General features: G+C 35.8%; 1 protein-coding gene across 1 annotated transcript in view; it reads right to left on the minus strand.

Annotated features, from left to right (window-relative positions):
• The window catches only part of TRPC3 (transient receptor potential cation channel subfamily C member 3), a 72,895-nt gene that overhangs the window by 9,331 nt on the left and 50,025 nt on the right, over window positions 1-13,539 (minus strand). The window contains exon 10 of the mRNA XM_002808420.4: window positions 11,176-11,259. Coding sequence (XP_002808466.2) covers window positions 11,176-11,259 — 84 coding nt within the window. The remainder of the gene's footprint in view (window positions 1-11,175; window positions 11,260-13,539) is intronic.

Genomic DNA, 13,539 nt, shown 5'->3' on the forward strand with positions numbered 1-13,539 from the left:
AGAAAAAAATGAAACATTTTTTGTCTTATGGACTAATTATAAAAGTAATTATTTAAAGATGTTCTAAAAATATTCTGAGTTGTGATAGCCCCATTAGAATTAGTATATTCTAAGAGTTATCACTTTGAAAGAAAATCCCTATTTGGTAGACCAAGTTCTGATTTTTTTTTTTTTTTTTTCCTAGTAGAAACAGGGTTTCACCATGTTAACCAGGCTGGTCTCAAACTCTTGACTTCAGGTGATCCACCCACCTCGGCCTCCCAGCGTGCTGGGATTATAGGCATGAGCCACCACACCCACCCCCAAGTTCTGCAATAGTTTTAAAGGTAAGTCTTACCTATTGTAATCGTGCTGCATGAAAAAAAAAAACTCTAACAACCAAACAATTGTTATTATCACTCACTTGTTCACTTGTTATGAACTGAATGTTTTGTCCACCCCAGACTCATGTGTTCAAATCCTAATCCCCGATGTGATGGTGGTGATTAGGTTCCACCCTTACGAATGGGATTAGTGCTCTTATAAAAGAGATCCCACAGAACTTCCTTGTCCCTTTTCTGCCATATGAGACAGAGTGAGAAGACAGTTGTCTATGAACCAGGAAGCACTTACAGCTACCTGATTTTCAACAAATGCACCAAGAACATACATTGAGGAAAGGACAGTCTCTTCAACAAATGGTGCTGGGAAAACTGGACATCCACACGCAGAAGGATAAAACTAGACCTCTATCTCTCACCACATACAAAAATCATTTCAAAATAAAGTGTCAGGTGTAAGACTCAAAATGATAAAATTACTAGAAGAAAACATAGGGGAAATACTTCAGGACCCTGGTCTGGGCACGGAGTTTTTGGATAAGACCTCAAAAACACAGGCAACAAAAGCAAAAATAGGCAAATGGGATTACAGCAAGCATATTTTCAAACTATGCAACTGACAAGGGGTTAATATCCAGAATATATAAGAAACTTAAACAACTCAACAGCAAAAAACAAGTAATCCAATTTAAAAATGGGCAAAAGACCTAAAGAGACATTTGTCAAAAGAAGACATACAAATGGACAACAGGCATATGAAAAAATGTTCAACATCACTAATCATCACAGAAATGCAAATCAAAACCACAATAAGATTTCACCTCACCCTAGTTAGGATGCCTATTATCAAACAGACAAAAAATAACAAATGCTGCTATGGACGTGGAGAAAGAGAACTCATACACTATTGATAGGAATGTAAATTAGTACAGCCATTACAGAAAACAGTATGGAAGTTCCTTAAAAAATTAAAAATAGAACTACCATATGATTCAAAAAGCCCACTACTGGGCATATATCCAAAGGAAATGAAATCAGTATATTGAAGAGATACTTAAAAAATTAAAAATAGAACTACCATATGATCCAGCAATCCCACTACTGGGTATATACCCAAAGGAAATGAAATCAGTATAGTGAAGAGATATCTGCACTCCCATGTTTACTGCAGCACTATTCACAATAGCCAAAATACGGAATCAACCTAACTGTCCATCAACAGATGAACAGATAAAGAAAGTATGGTTGTATATATACACACAGTGGAATTCTATTCAGCCACAATGACATTCTGTCTTTGTGGCAACACAGATGGACCTGGAGGACATCATGTTAAATGAAATAAGCCAGGTACAGAAAGGCAAATATCATATGACCTCACTCATATGTGACATCTTAAACAGTTTATCTCATAGAAGTAGAGAGTAGAATAGTGGCTACCAGAAATTGGAGAGGGCAGGGGGAATGGGAGGTGGGGAGAAGTTGGTCACCAGGTACAAAGTTATAGTTGGATAGAAGAAGTAAGTTAAGGTGTTACAGGGCACAGTAGGGGGACTATAGTTAACATTGTATTGTACGTTTTAAAATAGCTAGAAGAGAGGATTTTGAATGGTCTTACCACAAAGAAATGATAAATGAACAAGGCGATGAACACGCCAAATACACTGCTTTGATCCTTATACAATGTATACATGTATTGAAATATCACACTGTATGCCATAAGTATGCATATTATAATGTGTCAATTAAAAATAAAATTAAAAAATAAAGTTTGAGAAAAAAGGAGCCTAAAATAGAAATGGATGAAAAATTCAAAATGAATAGGGAAAAAATGGTAGATATGGAAGACAGTCAAGAAGAATTCAGTAGGCTTTAAATTGGTGTCTTTGAAGAAGAAATCCAAAATAATGGAGCAGAAAAAATATTTCAAGATATTTCAATAAAATTATTCAAAAATTAAAAGACGACTAAATGTACATATTGAAAGGCCATAGTGTGGCCGAGTGCGGTGGCTCATTCCTGTAATCCCAGCACTTTAGGAGGCTAAGGCAGATGGATCACGAGGTCAGGAGATCGAGACTATCCTGGCTAACACAATGAAGCCCCATCTCTACTAAAAAAATACAAAAATTGACTGGGCATGGTGGTGGCACCTGTAGTCCCAGCTACTTGGGAGGCTGAGGCAGGACAATCACTTGAACCTGGGAAGTGGAGGTTGCAGTGAGCTGAGATCACACCACTGCACTCCAGCCTGGATGACAGAGCAAGACTCCATCTAAAAAAAAAAAATAATAATACAATGGCCATAGTGTGTGCCAGGAAAAATTGATACAGATCCACCTATAGAACAATCAATACCGAGTTGTTGGATTTAAAAGATAAAGATATTTGGGGCATTCAAACTAAAACCTCAGGTCAACTATATGAGGAAAACAATCAGTCTGGCCTCAAATTCTTCCACATCAACATTCCATTCCATGAGGCTCTGGAGCAACGTCTACACATACATTAAAAATATCACCTAAGTATATTACAGGTAGTCAATATAAATACATAGAAATGGAAACTAATTTAGAACATAAACCCACTCAGAGAACATAGTTCCCATAAACTCTTCTTGAAGGAATTACAAAAAGACAAACTTAAGCTAACAAAGAGATAAATAGAAAATTATGGCAAAAAAGACTGCTGGTGAATATGGACTATGTTTAACTGTGGGACGAAAACTAAACCAAATGTAGGCTATAGTCCTGAAAAGGTAGTGAAGTGGATCAGAGTATGCCACCCCAAAATATGCCATTTTGGCATAAGGATTATTTTGAGCCGAAGGCAACTGAAAAGTAGGAAACACAGAAAGAGCTCTCTGCCCTAACCCATCTGCCTAAAAACAAGACATACATTTCCCTTTGTGAAGGTCTTCCTCCTCTCCCCCTCTCAGATTAGGAGAAAAACAATCATTACCACTGGGGACAGAAAGTCAGCACCAAGGTGGTTCTGTACAAGCAAACCTTACTAAAATAACCTGTATCTTCTATCAGTTTCTCCCACCTTCCAACAATTTACTACCTTTAGCAACCCAAACACTTTTTCCTTTGTCATATCACCTCTCCACAAACTTCTTGTCCTTTGTTAAGTTGGTATATAAGCCCCAAATGCTAACTACCCCTTTGAGCCACTCATCACTGAGTTTTTCTACATGTATGTGCACTGCATGCATAAATAATCCTTTTTCCCCCTCCTGTTTATCAGTCATTTATCAGTTTAATTCATAGCCCCCAGGTACTGAACCTAAAGGGATTAAGAAAATTATTATTCTTCCCCCAACAAGCACAGTTCTAATAATTTAGCAAGCAGGAGCTGGGAGAGGAAGGGGGAAAATGGTGTAAACACGCATATTGATTTTCTTCATAGTTTAGAGCTGAAGGATCAAAAGATAAAACTTGAAACATATCAATCAATTAACAGAGACCTAAGTATGTTTAAAAGTATTAAGATAAACACCAAGACATATAGTATAGTCCACTTCGGCAGACACTACCATTTCTCTTCCGCAGCTTTTTGACTTGGTGCGTGGCCACTTGAAATTAGGACTTTATTTCCCAGGCTCCATTGCAGACAGGTGGTTTGTGCAACTTTACAGAAGTTTCTTATAGGAAGGAACTTTCTTCTCTATCACTTTCTAACTATATTTTGGAATGTAGAAATAACAGGCAGAGCTCCAGGAGCTTTCTTGGAACATGAGATAATGTTAAGACTGAAAGCCATTCATGATGCAGTAATATGATGGAAAAAGCCTGGGTCCCTGACATTGTTAGGTACCACATTAGGAACATGAGAGAGAAATAAATTTCTATTTTCTTTTAGCAATTTAAAGGTTGGTATGTGGTGGTTTTGTGAGAACTGCACCAAATTAATCATAATTAATATAAACAATAAGGGGACTACTTTAAAATGTCACCAAATACACAAAAGAAGACCTAATAAATCGAAAAGTATCATATCCTTAGAAAAGAAAAGACAACATTATAAAACTTCAATTTGCCTTAACGCGATCAAAATAAAGACACCAGCAGACAAGCCCACCTTAAAATTCAAATAGAAAAATAAGGAAGAGGTTGGGTGCTGGTGGCTCATACCTGTAATCCCAGCATTTCGGGAGGCCGAGGCAAGTGGATCACTTGAGGTCAGGAGTTCAAGACCAGCCTGGTCAACATGGTGAAACCCCATCTCTATTAAAAATACAAAATTAGCTGGGCGTGGTGGCAGGCACCAGTAGTCCCAGCTACTTGGAAGGCTGAGGCAGCAGAATTGCTTGAATCCAGGAGTTGGAGGCTGCAGTGAGCCGAGATTGCACTACTGCACTCCAACCTGGGCAAGAGAGGGAGACTCTGTCTCAAGAAAAGAAAAGAGAAAAAAAAAAAAAAAGAAAGGAAAAATAATAGGAAATTCTGTAAAAAAAAAAAAAAAAAAACAAAACCCCTGAAGGATGTGTATGTGTGTGTGCACATGCATATGTACACATGTGCAAGCATGCACATGTATGTGTGTTTTGTTTGTTTGATTTTTGTCTTAAACTATAACAATTATGTTAATGTGGATTCTACAGCATGAATAGACAGATCAATGGAACAGAATGAAAAGCCTAGAAATAGATTTATACAGGAATTCAGTAAATTATTAAAGTGGTATTTCAAATCAATAGAAAAGATAGATTATTCAACACACCCAGCTGTATAATAATCTGGAAATACAACATATTTGGATTCCCATCCTACAGGTTAAATGAAAATATATTCTATATGAACCAAGTATTTTCAGAGTCCAAAGAAGTGAAAGAACTAAAGAAATATGAGTTAAAAATATTAAATAATCTCCTATGGACACAAAACCTGACTCCATCAACAATTTGTAAAGTTGACTATACAAAAATAAAAAAAGTTGTGGATGGGAAAAAATACTTTAAATATTAAAAAGACACAAACTGGTAAAAACATTCTTAAGTCATAACACAAAGGCTGATATTGTTAAAATATGAAGAATTCCTCTTCATTGATAACAAAAAGCCCATCAAGAAAAGCAAATATATATGGAGTAACAAGTATATATGACATTAAACATAAAAAAGAAGGTAAAACTCATTCATGATAAAGAAATGCAAAGCAGCACATTTTAACCTATCTAGTGAAGATAAAAACCTTTGGTAACACAGTGTTTGTAAATTAAGGAGGAAATAGGTGCTCTCAACATATTTATTGTAAGAATGTAAGTTAGTACAAGCTCCATCAGTATGATAATAGCTAAAAAATTAAAATTCAAATATATTTTAACCAGACAATTCCATGTATTTGTTCATGATTGAGATGTTATATATACAAAATGATTTACTATAGTATTGCTTGTAATAGCTAAATATTAGCAATATCCTCTATTTCCATCAATAAAAGAATGATTAGATAAGTATAACCATATGATGGAATACACTGTAACTATTAAAAGTAAAACTTTAAAAAGAGACAAAGAAAGGCATTATATAATAATAAGGGGATCGGCTCAGCAAGAGAATATACCAGTTGTAAATATATATGCACCCAATACCAGAGCACTCAGATAAATAAAGCAAATATTATTAAGTCTAAAGGGAGAAATACATCCTAATATAATAATAGTTGGGGACTTCAACCTCACTCTCAGCATTAGACAGATCATTTAGACAGAAAATCAACAAAAAACCATCAGATTTAAACTACACCAAGACCAATGGACCAAAAATACATTTATGGAACATTTTACCCAACAGCTGGAAGTACACTTTTTTGTTTGTTTGTTTCTTTTTTGAGACAGTGTCTCACACTGTCCCCTAGGCTGGAGTGCAGTTGTGCAATCATGGCTCACTGCAGCCTCAACTTCGTGGGCTCAAGAGATCCTCCTACCTCAGCTTCCCAAGTGTCTAGGATTACAGGCATGTGCCACTATGCCTGGCTAATTTTTTTCACTTTTGTAGAGGTGGGGTCTCACCATGTTGCTCGGGCTGGTCTCAAACTCCTGAGCTTAAGCAATCCCTCTGCCTTGGCCTCCCAAAGTGTTAGGATTACAGGTGTGAGCTACCAGACCCAACCCCAAAACATATATTCTTTTAATCAGCACGTGGTACATTCTCTAGGATTGACCATATGTTAGGACATAAAACAAGTCTCAGGAACTTAATAAAATCAAAATTATATCAAGTATTTTATCTGACTACAATGGAATAAAATTAGACATCATAACAAAAGGCACACTTGAAACTATGCAAATACATGAAAATTAAGCAACATATTCCTGAATGACCAATGGGTCAAGGAAAAAATTAAGAATGAAATTTTAATATTCCTTGAAATGAGTGAAAATAGAAATACAACCAACACCCATGCAACACAGCAAAAACAGGAGTAAGCGCCAAGTTTATAGCAATAAATGCCAACATCCATCAAAAAACTAGACAGATTTCAAATAAGCAATCTAATGAAGCACATAAAGGGGAAAAAAAGCATAAAAAATGCTTGAAAAAAGCATGAAAGAAAAGCATGAACAAATCAAACCCCAAATTGGTAGAAGAAATAATAAAGATTAGAGCAGAAATAAACAATATTGAGACTAAATACAAAAAATCAACAAAACAAAGGCTTTTTTTTTAAAAGACAAACAAAATTGACAAACCATTAGCTGGAGTAACTTAAAAACAGAGAGATAAGGCTCAAATAAGTAAAATCAGAAAATGAAAAAGGAGACATCACAATGGATAGCACAGAAATATGAAAGATCACTAGAGACTACTATGAATAACCATATGCCAATAAATTAGAAAACCTGGGAAAATAGATAAAATCATGGACACATTCAATCTACCAAGATTGAACGAACAAGAAATAGAAAATCTAAACAGACCAAAAACAGGTAACAAGATTAAATGAGTGCATAAAACATCTTCTAAAAAAATAATAATAAAATAAAGTCCAGGACCAAATCGTTTCACTGCTGAATTCCACTGAACTTTTAAAGAAGAATTAATACCAATTATTCTCAAACTATTCGGAAAAATTAAAGCAGAAGGAATTCTTCTTAACTCACTTTATGAGACCAGTATAACCCCAATACCAAAATAAGCACTCAATAAAACTACAGGCCAATATCCTTGATGAACATAGATGTAAAAATCCTCAATAAAATACGAATAAATCAAATCCAAAATCACATCAAAATCCCACTTGATAAGTCAAGTGGGATTTATCCCAGGAATGCAAGGATGTTTCGGCATACAAAAACCAATAAACATCACACATCACATCAACAGAATGAAGGATAAAAACTGTATGATTATCTCAACAGATGAGAAAAGCTTTTCATAAAATTCAGTATTCCTTAATGATAAAAAAACTTAATAAATTAGGTATAGAAAGAAAGAATCTCAATGTAATAAAGGCATGTAACAAACCCACAGCTAACATCTTACTGAACTGGGAAAAGCTGGAAGCTTTTTTAGAACTGTAACAAGAAAAGGATGCCCACTATCACCACTCTTATTCAACATAGTACTGGACGTTCTGGCCAGAACAATTAGGCAAGAGAAAGAAAGAAAGGGTATCCAAATTGGAAAGAAGGAAATCAAATTGTCCCTGTCTGCAGCCAACATGATCTCATACATTGAAAAACCTACAGACTCTACCAAATAACTTTTAGAACTAATAAACAAATTCAGTAAAGTTGCAGAATACAAAATTAACATACAAAAATCAGTCACATTTCTATACACAAACAACAAACTATTTGAAAAAGAAAATAAAAAAGGCAATGCCATTTACAATACCCAGGAATTCATTAACCAAGGAGATGAAAGACCTCTTCAAGGAAAACTACAAAACACTGATGAAAGAAACTGAAGAGGATACAAAGGGAAATGTACCCCATGCTCATGGATCAGAAGAATTACTACTGTTAAAATGATAATAGTACTCAAAGCAATCTACAGATTCAATGCAACTCCTATCAAAATACCAATGACATTATTCACAGAAATAGGAAAAATATCCTAAAATTTGTAGGGAATCACGAAAGACCCCAAACAGCCAAAGCAATCCTGAGCAAAAAGAAAAAAACTAGAAGTATCACACAATCAGACCTTAAAATATATTACTAGGCTGTAGAAACCAAAACCACATGGTACTGGCAAAAAAAAAAAAAACAGACATATAAACCTATGGAACAGAATTAAGAACTCAGAAATTAATCCATGTATCTAGAACCAACTGAGTTTTTACAAAGATGCCAAAAACACTCATTGGGAAAAGGACAGTCTCTTCAGTAACGGATGCTGGGAAAACTGGATATCCATATGCAGAAGAATGAGACTAGACTCCCACTTCTCACCTTGTATAAAAATCAGTGCAAAATGGATCAAAGACCTAAATGTAAGACCTGAAATGATAAAACTAGTAGAAAAAAACATAGGAGAAATGCTTCAGGACATTGGTCTGGGAAAATACTTTATGAACAAGACCTCAAAAGCACAAGTAACAAAAGCAAAAATAAACATATGGAATCATACCAAACCAAAGACTTCTGCACAACAAAGGAAACAACAACAGTGAAAAGACAACCTATGAAACGGGAGGAAATATTTGCAAATTGCTCATCCAACAGGGGATTAATATCCAGAATATACAAGGAACTCAATAATCTCAACAGCAAAAAAAAAAAAAAAAAAAAAAAAAAAAAAAAAAAAAAAAAAAAAAATTCCAATTACAAATGGGCAAATAATCTGAACAGACATTTCTCAAAAGAATACATACAAATGGTCAACAATAGATGAAAAAATGCTTAACATCACTAACCAAACCACAATGAGATATCATCTCACTCCAGTTAGAATGGCTACAATCAAAAAGACAAAAAAAAAAAAAAAAATGCTGGCAAGAACGCAGAGAAAGAGAACTCTAATGTTATTGGTGGGAATGTAAACTAGTACAACCACTATGTAGAACAGTATGGAGGATTTTCCAAAAACTACAAATAGAGCTACCGTATGATCCAGCAACCCCACTCCTGGGAATTTATCTAAAGGAAAAGAAATCATCCTATCAAAGAGACAACTGCACCCACATGTTTTATTGCAGCACTATTCACAATATTCAAAATATGAAATCAACCTAGGTGTCTAACAGATGAATGTATAAAAAATGTGGTATATATACACAATGGACTCTATAAAAAAGATTGAAATCCTGTCATTTGCAGCAACATGGATAGAACTGGAGGACATTATGTTAAGTGAAATAGCCAGGAACATAAAGTTAAGCACCGCATGTTCTATCTCATATGCAGAAGCTAAAAAAAGTTGATCTCATAGAGGTAAAATGTAGGACAGAGGATACTAGAGACTGGGAAAGGTAGGGGTAGGGGGGGATATGGAGAGATTTGTTAAAGGAAACAAAATTACCACTAGATAGGAGGAATAAGTTCTAGTGTTCTACACCAGGAATCCCCAACCCCTAGGCGAAGGACTGGCACCTGTCCGTGGCCTGTCGGGAATCAGGTTGCACAGCAGGAGGTGAGAGGCTGGCAAGCGAGCATTACCGCCTGAGCTCCACCTCCTGTCAGATCAGCAGCGGCATTAGATTCTCCTATTATTGTGAACCCTATTATGAACTGCACATGTTAGGGATCTAGGTTGTGCACTCCTTATGAGAATCTAATGCCTGATGATCTGAGGTGGAACACTTTCACCCTGAAACCATCACCCCACCCCATCCGTGAAAAAACTGTCTTCCACAAAACCGGTCCTTGGTGCCAAAAAGGTTGGGGACCACTGTTCTACACTATTATAGCATGACCATAGTTAACAATGATATTTTAATATCATACAGTCTCATATAGCTAGAAGGAGGATATTGAATGTTACCAACACAAAGAAATGATAGATGTCTGAGATGACAGATATGCTAATTACCCTGATCTGATCCCTATATATGTATCAAAACATCACTATGTAGACAATGAATATGTACAATTATTTATCAATTAAAAATAAAGTTAGACAAAATCAATAACACAAAAATAAACAAATATGTAAAATTTACAAAAATTTTCTTAAAAAAAAAAAGACTGACAATTAGTGTGCTGAGTCATTTTGTGGTTTCCTGCTTCTAAAAAAATTGGATAAGGAATAGAACAATATGCAGTAATTGACGTCACCAATATATTATAAATTCCTTGATCTTCGCTTTTGTGAACTTATACACATCAGAAAGTCAAAGACTTGGTGATCAAAATGATCAACTAGATGAAAAACAAAGGGCTATAACTTCCCCTGAGTTGGAGAATAGTGTTCAAATGTCACATCCAGTATCAAAATGCAGAAGATATTTTAAAGTAGTACTCATGAAACAGTATAGCCAAACAATCCATTTAAAAAATGGATCACCTGAAAGAAAAACATAGAGAAAAACCAAGTTTTTCTGCTGTGGGAGAATTATTCATTCTAAAGTACTCTGTCTTCTACTGCTTTCTTTAGTTTAAGTTATACATTATTTGGTAATTGTAGCAACACTTTGCTTTCAATGTTGTAAGAGGAACTCTTAGTTAAAAACAATGAAGGACTTGGACTCTGATTTCTAAAGTCTCCTCCAACTAACATACTATTTTCTTTTATTTTTAATTTTTTTAAAAAAATTTCACAGGTGTTGAATCATTTTCTTTGTTCTGAGCTATCCTCATGGCATATCTCAAGAATATAATTCAACTCATGACACACACACAAACACACACGCAGACATATATGGAATCACATACAGATCAAGAGATACGTCTAATGAATGCTTACCTGATAACGTGTTGGCTGATTGAGAATGCTGTTAAAACTGTGTGATTCAAAAACTCTTGAGTTAGACTGAGTGAAGAGGTTTAACTAGGAAAAAATACAATTAACCTAGTAAATTAGAATACATTCATTTGGAATAAAAAATATAATCCATTTATTCTCCTTGATAACATTTCTGGAGTCAACATTCCCAAGAAACATTTTGTGGAAGTTGAGCTTTGTAAGTGATGTAATATATTCCCAAAGGTTAAAATTACTGTGAGCAATATGCTCACATTTATCAAAATGTTGGCACAATGTACTACTGTAATAGAACTATTTAATTGAAATTATATGTTAAAAATTGGCTCATAAGAAACATAATTTTTCCTGGGGACCTTGCATACTTTATCAAAATGTACTCAAGGCATCTAGAAGGCCAGGTTCCATAGAAGTTCGATCTGTTCCTGAGTCTCTCCTAGACTTGAATAGAAACACATTGCAGGTTCAGATGGCACCATTTGGTATTTTGCAGCCCTAAAATATTAGCCAAAATAACCCATCTTCCAAAGTATCTTGGCCTTATACTGAGTCAGGTTCACAATTTTGGAAAGAATTGGGCTAAAGAATTTTGGTTTCCTTTTCTTTTCTCTCTTCTTCTTTTTAAGGTTTAGCTTTTGAGTGGGTAGGAACAGGAAACAAGAGGAACCCACAGGTACTACCTACTCTGCACGTATATCAGCAGGTCTTCTTATCTGTGGACAAGCTCTGCCACTGTAAGGTGTGATTCCAAGATGTGGCCCTCTAGCCGAAGAGATGATTCACCTCACCACCTAACTTCCCACCATTGTAACTCAGGAAGGTGTGGGATGCTAAGAAGAAGGAAGTAGCGCTGATAGGAAAGGACCTTTCTTTGCTCTCTTACAATTGTGCCTGGCGAAAACCTTAGCTAACAAAAAGTTAATTCTCCAATCAGCCACTGGAGGCCAGTATCTGATTGCTGACTGAGGTTAGCTGTCTAGGTTAGCAGGAAAGATTTCTCGAGGCTCCTTCCCCTCTTCTAAAAAAGAGAAATAGAAAAATATAATTTCTCCAAATTTCTGCTACATTCAATACATGAAGAGTATCTATGAATATGAGTAATATTAAAGAGATGTAAACGTCTGTATGCAAAATTTAAAAAATAAAATCAAAAATTTATTTATTTATTGTGGCAGTTTTTAACCAGATACGGGAAGAGTGGAAAGTCGAGGAGCAAGCTTCCTGAGAGATCAGTGTCCAACTTTCTATTTCCAGCATCTTCTCTGAGAAAGGCTATTCTTTCCTGTCAATGGTACCATACAGGCAGGAGACGACAGCCTAAATGCAACGCTTCCTTCCTGTTCCTGTGAACAGGCTGTGTTTTCTTTACAGGGGTCTGGGTAGCCACAAGCCTACTGTGTGTGCTCCTCTCAACCTAACGTTTAGTATTTCCCCTTCTACATTATGATAATATCAGGAATGAAGTCAGTGAGACCTGTTGCCTAGAAAAAGAAAATTCAAGGTATGTTCTGTGAAGTGCAAGGGTTGTGAGCTCCCACATTTGAGAGACTTCTTTTTTGCAATAAAGTCTCAGTTAATAAATCCCCAGAAAAACAAAGACCCCTCAAAGCAAAGTCAATTTCAGTAGCAGCAGGAGCTGCCCAGGGTGACAACTAGAGCCCGACTCCTTTAAGAGACCAGTTACCTCACAGCTGAAGGTACAGCTTGCTGAGAGGAAGTGGGCTGGTAACCAAGGGTGAACTCAGGTGCTGAGCATGAGGCATCCAGGTGCCGCAGAGAGAGCTAGGCATCTGATGCTAAAATACTTGAATTCTTCACCTACCCCACACTGGTCAGTTTATGTGACCTCGCATAAGCAAGTTATCTGAATGGCTTCAATTGTCTTATCTATAAAATGGGAATAATGATAATACCTACCTCACAGCGTTGCATGAGGTTCAAATGTACAGCAAAGCACTTTGTAAACTGTGAATGAGGAAGGGCACTGATATTTGTTGAGGCTGGAACTTTGTAGATCTCATATAATCCTCACAACAACTCTACAGAGTTAGACAATTGTCTACAATTGGTGGACAATTAAGGCTCAGAGTTGTGAAGTGATTTATCCATGTTCCTTGCTAATAAGCCACAAGTGCCACAATTCAAATCCAGGTCTAATGCCGAAGCTCTCTTCTTTGTGTTATACTGCTTCTCACTGCATACATGAGGTATTATTTTAAATTATGGGCTGTTGCAACCAATTGCTGACTTGTAACCCAATAGCCTTAAGAGCCCATATCCAGGTCAAACAAAAAAAGATTTAAAAGGTCACTTTCTTAAAGAATGCAATTCTTGAAGATTCAAAAC

This window comes from Macaca mulatta, chromosome 5 (genome assembly GCF_049350105.2).
Source record: "Macaca mulatta isolate MMU2019108-1 chromosome 5, T2T-MMU8v2.0, whole genome shotgun sequence".
Classification (NCBI taxonomy): domain Eukaryota; kingdom Metazoa; phylum Chordata; class Mammalia; order Primates; family Cercopithecidae; genus Macaca; species Macaca mulatta.